The 16,461-nt window shown below is 48.1% G+C and overlaps 1 protein-coding gene across 1 annotated transcript; it reads right to left on the bottom strand.

Moving 5' to 3' along the window:
* Window positions 1–11,050: 11,050 nt before the first annotated feature.
* TAS2R1 (taste 2 receptor member 1) lies at window positions 11,051–11,947 on the bottom strand (the record flags this gene model as incomplete). Its single annotated transcript, XM_080804377.1, has 1 exon — window positions 11,051–11,947. The coding sequence occupies one exon, from the start codon at window positions 11,945–11,947 to the stop codon at window positions 11,051–11,053; it is 897 nt and encodes a 298-aa protein (XP_080660503.1).
* Between the last annotated feature and the right edge of the window lie 4,514 nt (window positions 11,948–16,461).

The following is a 16,461-nucleotide window of genomic DNA, read 5'->3' as shown; positions in this document are numbered from 1 at the left end:
CCTCCCCGGTCCCGCTGGGAGGACCCACGTAGCAGGAAACCATAGGGAAAGTCACCCTTTGCAGCCTCACCCCTTATCAGAGGTGGTGCCAAAAGAAGCTTTTCTAAACTATCAATAATAAAAAACAAATTTCTGTCAACCCTGCTAGAGGAAAGGTGGGAATTAATTTTCTATTCTCTCTACCAGAAAATGATACTACAAAATTATTTTTATAGGAGGAGGCAACAAAAGAGTGTGCCGAGAAAAAACCCGGAGAAATGAGCATAGCAGAGGGCGTCGTGCGGTCCATTACCGTTACTACTACAAATAACGATTTCATGTTATTTTCTCAGATTTTACGGGGTTTGTAACATTTGTCAGCTTTTTAGCGTGCACATTCGTGTGACAATAAATATGGACCAGATGTTCTATTAGGAATCACGGGTGCAGCAAAGAACAAGCCAAAGCCTTCCCCCCACCCCCATGGAGCTTTTGTTTTGGCTGGGAAAAGGTAATAAACAAAAGAACAACTGAATGCATAAGTAATTATCAGGTGCTTGGAGGAAAATAAGGCTGAGTTGAGGACACAGAGGATGGGGGAATGTTCTGTTTTATATGGAATGATCCAGATGGGCTTCTTCAAGGAGGTGACATTTGATCAGAGACCTGAACAATCGAGAGAGAGAGCCCCGCTGCATTTTCTGAGCAAAGGGAAGCAAGTGCAAAGGCCCTGGGGCAGACATAGCCTTGGTATGTTAACTAGGGACAGCATGGAGGGTGATGTACTCAATGTAGACCAAGTTAGGAAAAGAGACAGAGGGAAAGAAATCAGAAAGAGTTCAGAGAGGGCTCACATTTCATGGGATCTTATGAACTACAGAGAAAGTAGTGTTTTCATTCTGAATATGAAAGCAAGCAATGGAGGGACTTGAACAGGAGAGGGAGAAACCAGACTTACATATTTTAGAACAGCCGCTGGTACATGATAGGCCCCTTCTGTTTTCAAGTTGGCTTCGGGGAACTTGTTTTTGGGGTCGTACCAAAAGCCTGAAGAAGCAGGAGCCCATAGGGCACAGCTGGGCAGGAGTGAACACAGGCTGCGTGTGAGAAAAAATGAGAGAGAGAGAGAGAGAGCCCCGTGAGAGTCAGGGGAATTCAGACCAAGCCCAGCTTCGAACGCAAGGCAGAAGGTCAGAAGGCAGAAAGAGAGCCATAAATAAATAAATAACATCACATTTATTACTGGACTATCTATTTTTTGCATTCAATGTTTTACAAACATCCTTGCTTCGGCCAACATAAATATTTTTAACTGACGCGGGAGTACGGCATTGCTCGGTTCAGCTGTGGTTTATGTAAACACCCTCCCGGCCATTTAGGGTTTTCCACATTTTCACTTTCACTAAAAACCCTGTCACACAGTTAGCGTGTACCGGGATAGCCTCCAGCGCCCCGGAAGGGTGGGCCACCCAGCTCCGAACATCAAGGAAATGAGGCTTTCTCGATTTTCATCTGGGGTGCTCATCTCCTTACTTCCTGCTACTAAGTGCTGAGCTGTGGGACTGCAGGGGCCGAGAAGCCACGTGGTGAAAACTCTAGGCGCCGTGGCCAGCAGCTCCTGGGCCGCCGTCCGTCGCTCGCCTGTCCCTCCCGCGCGCAGGGCTCGCCAGCACCTGTCCCCCCTCCCGCCCCAGCTTTTGCGCCTTGGCTCACCTGCCGGCTAAGCCACGTGCCGCCTCACTGCTCCAGTTCGCACGCACGCTGGTGGTGACATTTTTGTGCACTTTCTGCCTCTGTTGGAGCCCCCTACTGTGTATCTTTTGCCTACTCTGTTGCGCAGGCTGGACGTTTTCTTGCTGCTTTTGGGAGTTCTCAGCTCGTTAATAATTCTGTTACCTACGTTGGGGTAGCTTCCTAATATTCTGATGATTATCACTCTGCAGAGGTATCGTAAATGTTTAGGTCCTCGGCTCTATGGATTTTTTGACTTCAATGCTCTGCTTGGAAAGACCTCCCTCCCCCCAAAGTCCAGCCATATGCAGTTTCTCTTTCTGGTGAAGGACTTCTCTTTTCATCTATTTTCATTTTCCCCAGCTGGGTGTCTTAGTGCCAGGGGTATTCCGGTGTGAAAAAAATATGTGAAACGTAGTCCCATTCCTCACTCACCGTCCTCGTCACAGGAGCATTCCTGGCACACTCACCCTCCTCATGGGGTCCGAGTCTCCAGAACATTCGTCGTGAGGCTCCCCGGCTCCCATCAGCTGAGGCTCCGTCCTTGAGCTCCTTTGCCGTGTGCCCTCCTCCGGAGACAGGGCTGTCCCCAGGTCTGGGTGGCCGCGGCTGGCTTCTCAGGGAGGAGATGGAGAACGGCTCCAGCCGCCTGGTTTGCCATCTTCCTCCAAGTGTCTAAAGCAATGATGGGTGACCGGGCGGGAGTCGTCCTTATTTATTTCCTGTACTCACCGATTTATTAAACTCTACAACACCCCCAGACGCAGGGACGTACCCAGAACCACTGAGACGCCCTCACTTTGGGGGTTCCAGGAGCTGTTGTCTGGAGACGACAAACGATGGCTTGGAGTAGGAAGCCAGAGAGGACGCGTCCTGGGGAAATCTCGGGGGAGAAAGACCGAAACGGACTGAGTTTGCATCTGGTTTGAATGACACAATCGATAGTTTTATCTGGAAGGTGGTAGTCGCAGAAACGCAGCCGATGCTCTATCATTTAATCGTAGACGCAGAACAGGAGTCACCGATGACTCTTGAGTTATGAAATCGTTAGTCTCCATCTGTATGTGCCCGTTTCCCTTTGGAGAGGCAATGAGCAGGCCCCCTCTGGGACAGTTGTCACGCGGGGGAATTAGCCCCCCAGGACACTGGGTCATGTCCGCAGACTTAGCTGCATGTCACCGTGGGGAGGGGAGGCACTGCTGGCCTCTAGTGGGTGAGGCCCGAGACCCGGTTTCCATCCCACAGCACCCAGGACAGCCCCCACCGCCCTCAAGGTCACCCAGCACATGTGCATAGGGTCGAAGTGGAGACACGCGGTCCAGCACAGCGAGGAATAGGCCTTCTGCACGTCCCCTTCCAGATTTTCTCCCAGTTTCATCCAAGACGGAAAATGTTGATCCCGAACTGAGAAGCCCCGAGTGGCGAAGGAAAACTGTGTGTGCGGGAGGCGGGGCCGTCGATGAACCGATTGTTGGGGGGCGGGGGCGGGGGTCCGGGGGAATCAGCTCCGTTTAGAGGATCTACCCAGCCCCGCGTCCTGGGTCTTGTCACGCACACAATGTGACTCTAGCGTCCACGCTGATGCCACAGGGGACATTTCAGCCTGTCTGAGGGCCGGGGTCCCCAGCAGCTCCCGGGCTGCTGTCGCACAGACGCCCACCTTGCGCGCGCGCTCCACCTCCGCCTGGGCTCCCTGCCCCACCGGAACGGCGGGCCCGCAGGTGCCTCTCCCCCTCCTTCCTCAGCTCCTTCTCTGGCCAAGGTGAACTCCAGCCGGCCCTGGACCCTCAGTTCCTTGTGTTCTCATTCTAGAAGGGCCCGGCACCGCTCATGGGGTTCGTCTAAGCCCTTCCTGACCACCGCTCCTCCCCGTCGTATCGCTCGTCTTCTGCGAAGCGGACGTTCCCAGGACCTGAGCTCCAGTTCCGCGGCCTTGCCCAGGCGGGTTCTGCCTGCCGCTCCTGCATCGCCTCGGGGAATCTGGCCTCGCCCTGCGCTTGGCCCTCAGCACCCCCCGGAGTCAGCCGTGCTCTCCAAGGCCTGGGACCTGTGACTTAGAAGCTCTGCCACTAGGCGGGTCTCTCAGTCTCTGAGTTTCCGTTTCCTCATGGGTGATGGGATCAATAATACCGGCCTTAGGTCTGTTTTTAATATATTAGGATCAAGCCAGGCAAGTGCACGTCATCATCACCCTTATGGGCTTTTTAATCGTAATTTCTTAAAAAAACAAATAGGAAGACAAGGTGTAATCACTGAGTACGTGTGTACCCTCCAGCTGCGCAAACCTTATTGGAGTTAAGAGGGAGCCTCTGCGCTCCCTGTACCTCAGTACCTGGGAGCAGGGACTGTGGAATCTTATCTCCCGAGCCTGGGTCCTGACAGCTGAGGCACTGTGGGCAAATTATGTTTCCCAGGACCCCGTTCCCCTCTCTCAAAACTTAGGAAGAAAATACGACTGCCTTTCACACTCTGGGGCGATTCAATAAATTAACCTTTGGGACACGTGGAGGAGAGAGCCTGGCCCAGAGGAAGGACGGGGTACACGGCCACACTTACCAGGGCCCCAGCAGGGATCATGAGTAACAACCTCGAGGCCCCAGTGCACCCCCCTCCCCAACCTGAGAAGCCTTCCCTGCCAGCCCCAAGCTGCCCCAAGCCTTTGGCCTCTGCTCTGTCTCTCAGAGCGTTTCTGTCACCTTGTACCTTCCCTACCTGGCATGTAATGACAGGCTCAGTGCACAGGATGGTTCAAGAGAGTCCAGTGACTTAAACTTGTCCCCTTCAGAACAGAGCAGCTGCCGGATGCCCCACAGGCTCCCTTGGAAGCTGTCTAACTCAGTGAAATGAGGTTTATTGAGAAACATTGAAAGCTGATTAGGGTTGTGTCAGGTGACAGGAAAAGTCTTATCAAATGACGATTAAAACCAAAAGTTACTCCATCGTTCTTTTTTAGAGAGATTTTCAAATTGAAGCCTTTCTGCTGCTATTAAATTAGAAAACATAAAAAAAAATCTTAAATAGCAGTGCTGGTCAAGATGCGAAAAAACCAGCAGACTCATGCCTTGCTAACTGGCCATGCAGCAAATTCACACAATCTCTTTAAAAAGAGATTTGCCCATGCGTTTTATAGCTACCGGCCTGGGAATCCTATTTCTGAGAACTTTCCCTACGAAATTATCCAAAAGGCAGGAAAAACAATAATCACAAAGATTTCTATTAAATATTATTCATAATAGTAGGATTGAAGGCACATCCAATGCTCCCCAAATAAGGGAGTAGATAAGTAAAGTGCATTAATTCATCTTTCATCAAATATTTACTAAACGCCTCTGTTTCGGGATACTGTGTTATATACCAGCTCAACAGAATAGTCCATAGTTATTACAATGATCAATGAGAAAATGCTTAATATAATAAGGGAAATGAAACTTATTACAATATAGCTTTATCATGATTATAATGATATAAAATTAAACATTTTTATTTATAACATTTGAGTGGGAACATGGGCAAATCAGAATTGCTGATCTATTAAGATGAAGAATTTTGTATGATTTTCTTCTTCATCCTTGTTTTTCAATTCTGTGTTATGTGCAATAAGTATGAAATCCAATTAGAAATGGAAAAATCCAGCGAGAGTATCACTGGACTTTTCAGTAGCTCACACTCCCATCAGAATGCTCTGCACTTAGGGGGCTGAAAATGCCCGGGTCTCCCTTGACCTTGGCCTTCGGAGCACTTAGCCCTGTCGTCTGGAAGCTCCTTCCGCAGGAGGTCCCTGCTGGCTTTGATGCTCTGTTCTGCTTTTTTAAATTTTTACTCTCTTTAGCAATGATGTGAAACCCCAAAGAGAACTACATCACAAGAGGCTCATTTGTTGTCTTCCTGGAAAAACAGGGCGACAGGGAGCTATACTTGGGAGCCCGCTGGGAAGTCTTTGGGAGGCGTCACACTCAGGCTACCCCTGAGAAGCAGCCCTCAGACCACATCTGGGAGATCTGGGCGTGCAGCAGGACAAAGTCGCTGGGATTGGCAGGGCTGGAGCCCAGGAGCGTAAGGAAACACAGAGCATGGACAAAACCAAAGAGTTGCTGGCTTTCAATGCAATTGCCCAGCTGAGCCCGCTGAACTCAGCTCGAGTCACACTCACACCTGGGAGGGACGGCTGTCCCCCAAAGCTACGCCCACAGCCTGCTCCTTGAGGTCACCTCCGCAAGACCTGGTCCCATCCAGGGAGGCGTTTATATTTTTAACATTCTAGAAGCATACCACTCGAAATCAGTTTGCTCCCTCTGAATTAGCTACCAATGATTGAATCGGTCTTCAGAATTCTTGACTCCAGGCAATCAAGCCCAACTTCGATGCCCCAAGGGGTTAGAATTTCTATTCCCTGATGATTTTCCCCAAGCACCCGGTCAGCACCCATTAAAGAAAGAGAGAAAGGAAGACAGAGTGAAATCTACCCTTTAGGTTTATTTGTGTTTGAGCTTTGAGGTGAATATCAAACTAACCTCTTCTTTTACTTATTTAAAATCAATTAATTACCATATAGAGTAGTATGAGTTTCAGAGTTTAGTGTTTCTTCAGTTGCATAGAACCCCCAGGGCTCCTCACATCACGTGCCCTCCTTAATGCCCTTCCCCCAGTTATCCCCTCTCCTCTCCCCCCACCCCCTCCAGCAACCCTGTTTGTTTCCTAGAGTTAAAGAGTTTCTTACGGTTTGTCTCCTTCTCTGATTTTGTCTTATTTCATCTCTCCTTCCCTTCCCCTAGGTTCTGTTTTGTTTCTTAAATTCCACAGACTAACCTCTTTGTAAGGAAGACGTCAAAGGACTTGGGTTCTCCAGGCTCTATCCCAACAACCACTGCACGTTCCTAGGTCTGGTGGCCTGTAACGTGCCTTGCAGACTCTGATAGTGGGGAGGAACCCGTGTTCGAACGGTGGTGATCTATTTAGATTCTAAAGGTATCTGTGAGCCTGAGTGCAAGCTGATTCTAATCGGGAAACCTGACTGAGGATCCACTAGTGAGTGAATTCCCGGTGGAGATGGGCACCTGCGTTTGCCCATGAATGGTACCAGGACATAGAGGTCATAGCCTTTCCTTTTTTAAAAAAGGACATAGCCTTTCCTTTTTTTAAAAAGAAAGATTTTAATCAAGAGAGAGAGAGCAAGAAAGAGAGTGCACGAGTGGGGAGGGAGGGGCAGAGGGACAGGCAGACTCCCTGCTGAGCGAATGTTTATCATGAAGCTGAGCTTCCTGGCCATATCTGGTCAGTGTTCTCTAGAAGCCAATCGCCTAGGTTTGAAGTGGAGTAAAACATTAATTTGCAATCACAAGCACAACATCTGCTCCCTAAGTGACTGGGTTTATGGCCAGAGGACAGTCCGTGTATTCAGCAATGTGATAGCCTGTCCCACTGTTAGCCACTTCTTTATTTTCAAAATCCTCTTCTACCTGCCTATTTTCGAAAGAGTCTGGTTTCCCCAGTGGTTCTAGAATTTAGGTCATCCAAGGCGTGCCCACCAAGTGCTGAGCCCAGTTTAGTTACAGGACCTCAGATACTCTCCAATTCAAATTCTACCCAGTTATACATCAGCCCGTACTTACATGCATTACTTACGAAATCTCTGAGGAGAGAGAGTTTAGTTATGAGAAGGTGAAGATTCCATTTAGGAACCTGCATTCCAGCTTCAAAAATAGAGTCGCAATGTATTTCCTTTCTCAAGAGTGTTGAGGTTGACACAAAACGAATTCTCGGTCATTGTTTTAAAAATGGGCCTATTTTCAGAGATCTGAGGGGATATTTTATTTAATATTATGTTATGTTGATGATGTTGTGGAGAACTGTTTAGAACAGAAACTAATAAAACACCAAAAAAAAGAAAAAAAGAGAGAGAGAGAGAAAGAGAAAGGAAACCCACACTTCATTGATTTGAATATGTTTTAAATTATAGGCTAAAATCACCAACTCCTGACCCCCAGCCAAAATGATGAGGTAGATCCAGATGTCACAGATATGAAACCAAATGTTCACATCGCATCTTAAAAACAATCAGTATTTAATCCTGTGAAGGTATGGAGTGATAGATCAAGTACTTTAGTGTATCAAGGAAAGGGAGATGCGGGCTCAACATGGAAAGATGGTGAAGAGAGGGTCTACCAGCCATCTGAATTTATGTGGGCCCTCCCCCAAAGCTTAATATTTTCAGCTCATTGAGACAGGTTCCCCAGCACCTACCCTTTCCCCAGCATTAAGATTTCAGAAGACAGTCTGCAATTATTGGGTGGCAAAATAATGATTTTTAAAATAAGAACATACCGTTGATTCTAAGTTTGTGTTAACACCATCTCTACTCTGATTTCTGAGCTCATACCTTAGCTAGACACTTTCTCAAACATGTGGGGGCTCCCTGTCCCTGTCATTGGGAGCTCTCTCCAGTATGGGTGCCATCTGTTTGTAACATCTGTTAGCCCGTTGATTGCCAAAGTCTATTTGGATGATCTGCCTGGTTTCTTTTTCTCTTGGATATTTTTGATTACCTGTCCCTCTTGTTACCCATAGAGATGTAGGTCCCTGTGGACAAAAGTTATGGCAACCATAGTCCCCAAGCCTAGGATGAGAATATTTATCATCTGACAAGTATCACTACCCTTCAGCACAAGACACGGTGTAAGATCTTTCTGGAATGGGTGATCATCAGCTTGAAGACCAGCAGATTTTAAATGCTAACATGCTCCCAGCACTTTCAGGTCCAGATTATTCTATCTTCAAGCAGTTATTATATTTGAATGAGTGAGTGACTGAGGATTTAAAAGGCGTTTCTAATTTGTGAGACTTTTCAAACTGTTGTGTTTATTTTTTGAATATTCAAATCGCTATAGCTTTTATTCTTTAAAAGATGTGTTAATAGAAGTGCCCAGATTTAGCCTTCTCAGTTGGCCACCATGTTTATTCATCGGAAGCCACGGAGAATCCCCGTAGCGCGGGCGCCGAAGGAGTCCATGTCAGAAAGGGCAATGGGACGTGATGCAGCAAGCCTGACATTCTGGTCTGGGGCTGCTTACTGAGCCCCTATCTGAAATGGAAAGGGGTGATATGCTGGCTCCCTCCTCAGTAAGGCCCTGCCTGGTGACCCTTCCTCCTTTGTCCTTGACTGAGCAGGGGTGCCCAATCTCCTCCAAATGGGAGACCACAGGGGATAAAGAGTGCACAGCACTGTGTCCTGCAGTTCGCAGCTCTCTGGCCCAACCCATGGGCATGGGAACCCCGGCCAAGTCTCCCAGGGGCCACAATGGCCAGTCCATCCCCACAGATGCAGGCCTAGTGTAGAGGAAGAATCTGTGTCTCTCCAGAGGCCAACCCCATTCTACCTCAGGCTAGATGGGCAGGACAAAAGGCATCTGTCCAGGCTAAGGAGTCCAGACAAGAGCTGCTAGGGACAGACCAAAGGCTGAGTCTGTTTTGTTTCTCCAATGGAGCAATTAGCATCCTACACAATATCCACCGATATGATAGCTAGACAACATTTCTGGAAGAAATATTTCAAGGAAAGCAGACTGTGAAAATGTTTCTAGAATAGTTTTCTTTAGCCTGCCTTCTCTTCTTTAGAACTGCTTGGTAACTTTAAGGTATACAAACAGTTGTACCTTAATATTCATCTCATTAACTAGCATTATTAGAGCAAAAGTTGCATGAAATGGAATCAGAATTTGGTATCTGAGGGGGGAAAAAAATCACACAAGAGTTGTGTATTTACGAATTTCTTCCCAAATGTTTGAAATCACTCCCACTCTCTCTCTATCCGCCTGCTGGTGTACACTATGATTCAAAGATCCAGCATCTGAACTGGAGATCCCCAGAAAGTAAAAGTAACTCTTCACTGTCCCTTCTCAAAGCGGGGACAACAATCACCTGCAGGACACAACCGCTGGTCCCAGAGCCGGATGTCTGTGCGCACGATTGGTTATGCACCTTCCCACCTGCTGGGACGAAGGAAAATGAAATAGGGGAAGATGGAGGCTGGGAATCTGCTCCTTGGGGAATGAAGGATGGGATGCATGGACAGAGGAAGAGTAGCCTCAGAGCTCAGTTCCCACACCCAAGAAGATAAACGCTTTCCTGCATCTTCTGAAACAAAGACCTTTGTTAGTCTGGTGCAACCAAGCCTGCATGTCTTGGACTGGTATTGGAATCTACACTGCCAGCAACTGGCAAACCCAAACCCAAAGAGGCTTTCCATCATCACACGTGACCCACAAGTTCTAGCCAAACAGAGGAACACCTTCACTTCACTGGAAGCTAGGGGTTCTGAAGCTGTTTTAGAAATACACACACACACACACACACACACACACACACACACACACACATCTTAGCATCTAAAATCATCACGCAAACAAAAAATGCATCTGTGACTTGAAGCAGATGGAAACACCCCCAGCCCACCCACCTACCGACGTTGCCTCACTGGGAAGACAGGCAGTGTGGTAGGAGTCCTAATTTGTTACTGTCGGTTGAAAAGGTCCCAAAGGCCAGCACACAAATGCAAAAATGAAGCATCTTTGCAAGCTATTTTCTGGTCAGTGTGTCCAGTTAGGGAAAATGGAAAATCCAGCCCTGGATTCCTCTTCCCTCTGCTTTTAAAAAAAATTTTTAATTAAAAAAAATATTTTTAGCAGTCACTGGGACATGTCAACGTGGCATCCGGCATCTCAGCTGTGTGAGGTCAGTGAGCAAAATCACACAGACAGAGAAAGCCGGCTTGTCCTCAGCTTCCTCTCTGATCTGATGAGGAAGAATGGTTCCATTGTCCGTGACTCTAACAAACAGAGCAAAAATAATCTGCAAGTAGACAAGAAAGGGGCAGCCAGTGCTTTCAGGTTAGATCATCTAAGATGAGTTGTCAGGAGCCCGGGAACCCCATGGGAATCTTGCATCCTTCAGCCATTACGAGTTCAAGCATCTTTTCCTTTTTCTTTAAACTTTTTATTTTGAGATTATTGTTGATTCACAGGCAGTTGTGAGAAATAACACAGATAGACCCCCGTACCGCTCACCCGCTCTTTCCCAGGGAGGAAACAGCTTGCAAGCGAGAGTAAATATCACAACCAGGTTATCAACATTGACGGAATCCGCCCGTGTGTGTTGCACTTCGGAAATCAATTTAACCCTTTGAAAAAGGAGCGAATCTATAAAAATGCCTCACATTGGACAAACGTGATGTGTAGGTGATGTTTTGTGTGTTCACGCGCAGATGGTTTTGTTTGAGCGACGGAGGGATGGCGGGCAGCGTTACCGTGGGGAGCTGCGGCTTCTTCACATGGATCCAAGTTCTGTCTCACTCGCGGCATTTCCCACGGAGGAGGAGCTTCTTTGCATTTTGTTTCAGTTTAGGACTTCCTAAAATCAAGATCATAGAGTGTCCAGAGGGAAAGGACCCAAACACCCAGGCACAGAGCAAAAACATGAGACTCCTGAGCTTAAAAATCTGAGAAGAGAGCAAAGCGGCTGCCATGTAGTGGGAGACGCAGAGGACCAGGAAGGACAGAACGGACAGCAGCGATCTCACGTGGACACCCGTGCTAGGGACCCTGGTGCCCATGGCCGTGTTTCTCATCTGCCACGTGTGTCTCCCCAGGGAAAATATCAAGAGCAGGGCAGACGCGAGGAAGATGAGTAGTGGCAACGATAACCTCACAAGAAAGGCAATCTGTAAGGCAGGCTTCTCTTTAATTTGGGTTGTTGTGTTTGGGGAGAAAAAACCCCAAAAAGCTTGTTGGGGAAAAGCCCACGTATGTTTGTTGGAGAAGATAGAGGGGGCGGATGCGTACAGCAGGGACCCTAGGATCAGCCACGGCACCAGCTTCGATATCCTCATCTTCAACCAGAAGAGGAGTGGGTGAGCTATGGGGGCGATCTTGGCACAATAGAAAACGCCGAGCCACGAGGCAAACCACAGTCCCAATTCGTTTACAAACATGAAGATTAAAAAATTCTCAGTAAGTAGAGGGACTTCGATCCAGAGGATGATAGCCAGGTTGATGTAGAAGATGAGCGACTGCAGACAAATCCGGGCAGTCGCCAGGCAGGACAGGAGGAGAGCCAACGGAACCAGCTTTCTCTGCTTGATCAACTCGGTGCCGTTCACAACCAGGATGAGGCCGTTTGCTAAAACCCCGATGAGAAATTGTATCGTCGAAAAAAGGCAATGGATAATAAGGTAAAGCTCTAGCATTTTGGGAAGAAAAATGATCAGTTACTTTAAAAATGGATGTGTTTATAGATTTGGGGGCAGTTTGGATTATTCGAGCTTTCTATTTTTCTTCACCTAGACTAGAAATTCTTAGGGGAGCAGGACTCTGACGATAAAGGTGGCCAAGCAGGAAGGTGGTGTCCGTTCATTTCTATCAGCGTACTGTCAATTTGGTTCCAAGGCAGTCAAATAAGAGAGAGATACCCCAGCGATGATTTGCTTCTTGGTGTCAGCTTTTGCATTTTCCAGGTCTACTTAGCGTCCAACGTCATCATAAGCAAATGGCGGAACCAGACACTTTCAGGGCTGGGAGAAGGGCGCCTTCACTGCATGACCAGTGGACGCTTCTCAATCCCTCATCTCCCCCCTGACGACTGAGCTCCCTGCCCACAGGTGTAATTCTGCTTCGTGTGAGTGGGGCATCCTTTGAAAAGACATGTCTGCGGAATGATCCCTTGTGCTCCGACTGCATAGAACGGTCAGCAACGCAGGACTGCCGAGTGGTAGTTGTCCAGTCCACAACAATTCAGTGATTCAGGACGGCCGAAAACTTTAAAGCAGTTATGTGATAAAATATATGTGATGAACAGAAAGGGTGACAAAAGACAGAGACAAAGGAATGAGGCTGACATATATGTGGATACAGTCGGTCCACAGTCAAGGAAGCAAAAGCCAGCGAGAGACTCACTTAGCACCATACACACCTGCAGCCGCCTGTGGGATGACGCTGGCTTTGAAACCTTTTTCCTGTTCTTTTCTCAATACATGAGATTTTTATGGCATGAGCTGGTTGTTTCAGAGGAAAAGTAGTAAGAGAACGAGTACCTGATTCAGTTTTTTGTTATACTTGTCTAACAGACTATTTTTGGAAAAATTACATTGGAATTTATTAACATGTAGTCTGTGCTGTGTGTTAAACTAAACCAGGTTTTCTCAGTCTCCACACTGTTGACATTTTGGGTTGGGTAATTCTTTGTCGGTGGGGGGGGCAGGATGTCCTGTGTGACGTGAGATGTCCATCTTCCCTGGCCTCTACCGACTAGATGGGGGTAGCTCAGCCCACTCTTCCGGTGTGCCAATCAGCCGTGCTCCCAGATGTTGCCAAACGCTCCCTGAGTGGCAAAACTCGCCCCAGTTGAACACCACGGTCCTAGATCCTGGGAGGATAACGGTGAGTGGAACATGGTCTTTGTTTTCAAGGTGCTCAGAGACTTAAGGGCCAGCCACGGGTATAGTGTGACCTAAAAACCATTAGGTTTTGGACAGTTCACTACCAGGGGCACAAAGTGGGGAACAATCTATTTCATATTGGGGAGGGGACTGAAGCTTTTCCAGCTTAGCACCTGACCATATGTTCCCAGCGGACCCCCCACCCCCTTAATGAGACGGGTCCTTATGGAAACATTTCATTTTGTCCAATGGTGTCATGAGGGATACGCAGAATGAATCTCCCTATTAGAAAAATGGAAAAGAAACCATATGAAAACACTAGCGGTGAGCGTAAATCTCTAGGTTACTTTTTCATTCTTCCCTGAACAGGTCACGTCTGACCTTGCGGGACTCTACTTTGTTCTTGTCTCAGCTTCAGTGAGATGAAGGGGATGAGCCGGACCGTCATGAAAGAGACACCGAGGGAGGCGGTTCCTGAGCGGCTTCTGCCAAAAAGGATCCAGACTTGAGCATGAGAATCAGGGTCAGTCTTGTTCCTCTCCCTCAGGTGTGAAGGAAAAAAGTACTTAAAAAGTGCTTCGGGTTTTGCATTCCGCAGGCTGGACAAGCAACACAGATGGGCCTCAACCTACAGGACGATGAAGCCGGGATCCCTCGTGAGAGGAGCAGCTACTACCGCCCTGGTTCTCCACCCAAGCCCCGTGCCCGCGCCCCTCCCCTGGGGCCTCTGGCGCGCAGCTCCACCAGGGCCTATCCCGGATTTCTCCTCATCCCCGGCCCCATTCATTCCTTTGGTGTTTGGCATATGGTACTTCTGTGAAGCAGAACCAAAGCCAGTTACATAAGGCTTTTCATCACAGAGACAAAAAGAAGTAAATGTTACAAAGTCACCTCGAAAGGGAGTTTTTATTTTCCAGCTGTTCCTGGAGACATCAGGCCTCGGGACCACCATCTAGCTCCTCCCTGTTGCCCAACATGGTCACGACACTCGCGTACTGTGCCCTGCAGCGTGGTCTGGGCACTTTGCTATTGCAAACAGGTCATGGTGACACAAGGGGTAACGTGGAAAGAATTCGATTCTGAGTCTAAAACCACAGTCCTGTCTTTCAGCGTTGACAGCAAACGAGCAGAGGTAATGCGCGGGAGAGCAGAGACTTAAAGGACATGAGTGTGTCTCCTCGTGTTTATTGACAGCTTTTTGTCTTCTGGAATCGGGCACCTCGCGGGGCTAGGTGGTTCTCAAACATTCTGTGATAACGTTTGTTAGAACTAGCCTGGGGCGTAGAGGCCACCCTTCACAGAGAACTTCCGTTCACAGAGGTCTTCTGACGCGGACATCCATGGAGGAAAACATAAAAATTCATGAAGCTTAAGCTACATTTCTTTTTTCATTAAATAATTTCCATCGCCAGTCTCTTCCGTGAGCGCACACAGAGGCTGCTGACAAGGGCCACCACGCCGCCCTTCTGACATGGGAGATGTCTGTTCCTGGGAGCACGGCGTTTGTGTGGCTGCTATGCCTGGGGCGGGGAGGGGGTGCTGCGAGCCGGTGGTGATGTGGAGCACCGCGAGGTGGTGCTCCCAGGCCTTCCCCCCACATCCCTCCGCATCAATCAGGATGACCACGGCTTCGGCCATGCTCTTGGGCTAAGCCAGGGTGAGCTAAGTGTTTGTCATGAGCCACCCATCAGACCAACGAAAGAGAAAAAGGCCCCCAAAACAGAACCCCTTTGCGTCTTTTAAGCAGTTTGTTTCGGTGAGAAGGACACGTCAGAGAGTTTCTGGGTCTGAGCTGGGAAACGCGCACGTCTGGCCTCAGCTGTCAGTCATCGGCACGGAATGGTGACAGTTTTACATGGACAAATGGCTTGGAACAGATGGAACTAGTCCCGATGTGGAGAAATTCACATGATGATTACCCCGTATTACCCTGATTAAATCCGCTCACTCGCACTCCTCTGTAATGAGCGATCATTAAAGGAGACAACACTAAATATTCTGGAGGTAACTGACAGGCGGAAAGAGCTGCTTATTTATATTCAAATCATTCAGCTCCTCGAAAGAAAGTGCGAGGTTTTCCCGAGCAGTTGGATTGACAGTGGCGAGCCTTTCACCAGGTAGAAGGCTGCAATGATCATCTTTCTGCTTTCTGCTTTCCCGGGGCACCCGGACATTTACTTTGAGCTTAGAGCCATCGTGCAAGTGAGTGATAGTTTTAATACCTTCCCCAAGTGGCTCTTCCCACTTGGTTGTGTAGGAAACAATTCCTGCTGTAAGGAGAACGTGCATGTATTAACATTACTGTATATTTAATAAGATTGTTCGAATAAGAGAGAAACAGACCCCACCCGAGCAGACCCATGGAGACGCCCTTGCCCAACCTTCCCTGAAACGGAGCTCAGCCCTGGGGAAGCCTATGAGGAATTTATTGCCTCCGGACTCTTTTGGTTAAAACGCGGCAGACTCTTTCGGACTGATCATTCTTTAATCATTCTTTAATCTGTTCGTTTGTTTCTCCCCACTCGAACGTGCAGTAGATCTTCGGACAACGAGTTTTGTCTTTGCCCTTCGGGCCACTCGTGTTTACTCATCCCTTCCCTCCCTCCGTGCATCCCGGTAACATATTCGTGGGCTTTTCCTGACTCTTCTCGATATGCTGGAATTTATGTGCATGGCAGCAAATAGAATTGGGGTGTAATGGGATACTGCACTGAATTCAAGTCCTACACGTAAGGAATTCAGCATGCTCTACAAACAAGAATCCCTTGTTAGTGACAACGTGGAAAGGCCAGTCAGAGAGGCTGCACCTGCTTCCCACGAAAAATCTCTAGTCCTCACGATTTGGTCTCCAGCTACGGATCTTCAAACCCCTCCCTCCCTGCTCCCTCCCCTGTCGTCCCCCTACCTTTCTCTCTTTCTCCTTTTCCCTTCCTCCTTTTACCCCATGTCATCACATATTGACTGTATGTCTTACGGACTAGGCACTATTCAAGCACGAGGACATAGTAATGAACGAGACAGATGGAGTCTCTGTCATCTGGGAAATTACATTTTGGCCATTTGGTGGGGGAGATGAGAATTAAACAAGCAGAGAAGTAAATACTTCCAGGTAACACAGAGAGGGATGCTATCTTAGAGAGCACGGCCAGGGAAGGCAGATTTCGCCCAAGAGGAGGTGATAATTGAAAAGCGAACTAGGCGAGAAGGAATCGTCTCTTCATATCCAGGAGATGAACATTCCAAGTGGAGAGGGCAGCAGATGGCAATGCTCTCTTGAGTCAAAAAAAAGAGCTCGAAGTGCTCCAGAACAGCAGAGGATCAAACTT

Source organism: Martes martes, assembly GCF_963455335.1.
Source record: "Martes martes genome assembly, chromosome: 5".
NCBI lineage: Eukaryota > Metazoa > Chordata > Mammalia > Carnivora > Mustelidae > Martes > Martes martes.
This window is presented reverse-complemented; position numbering and strand designations above follow the sequence as displayed.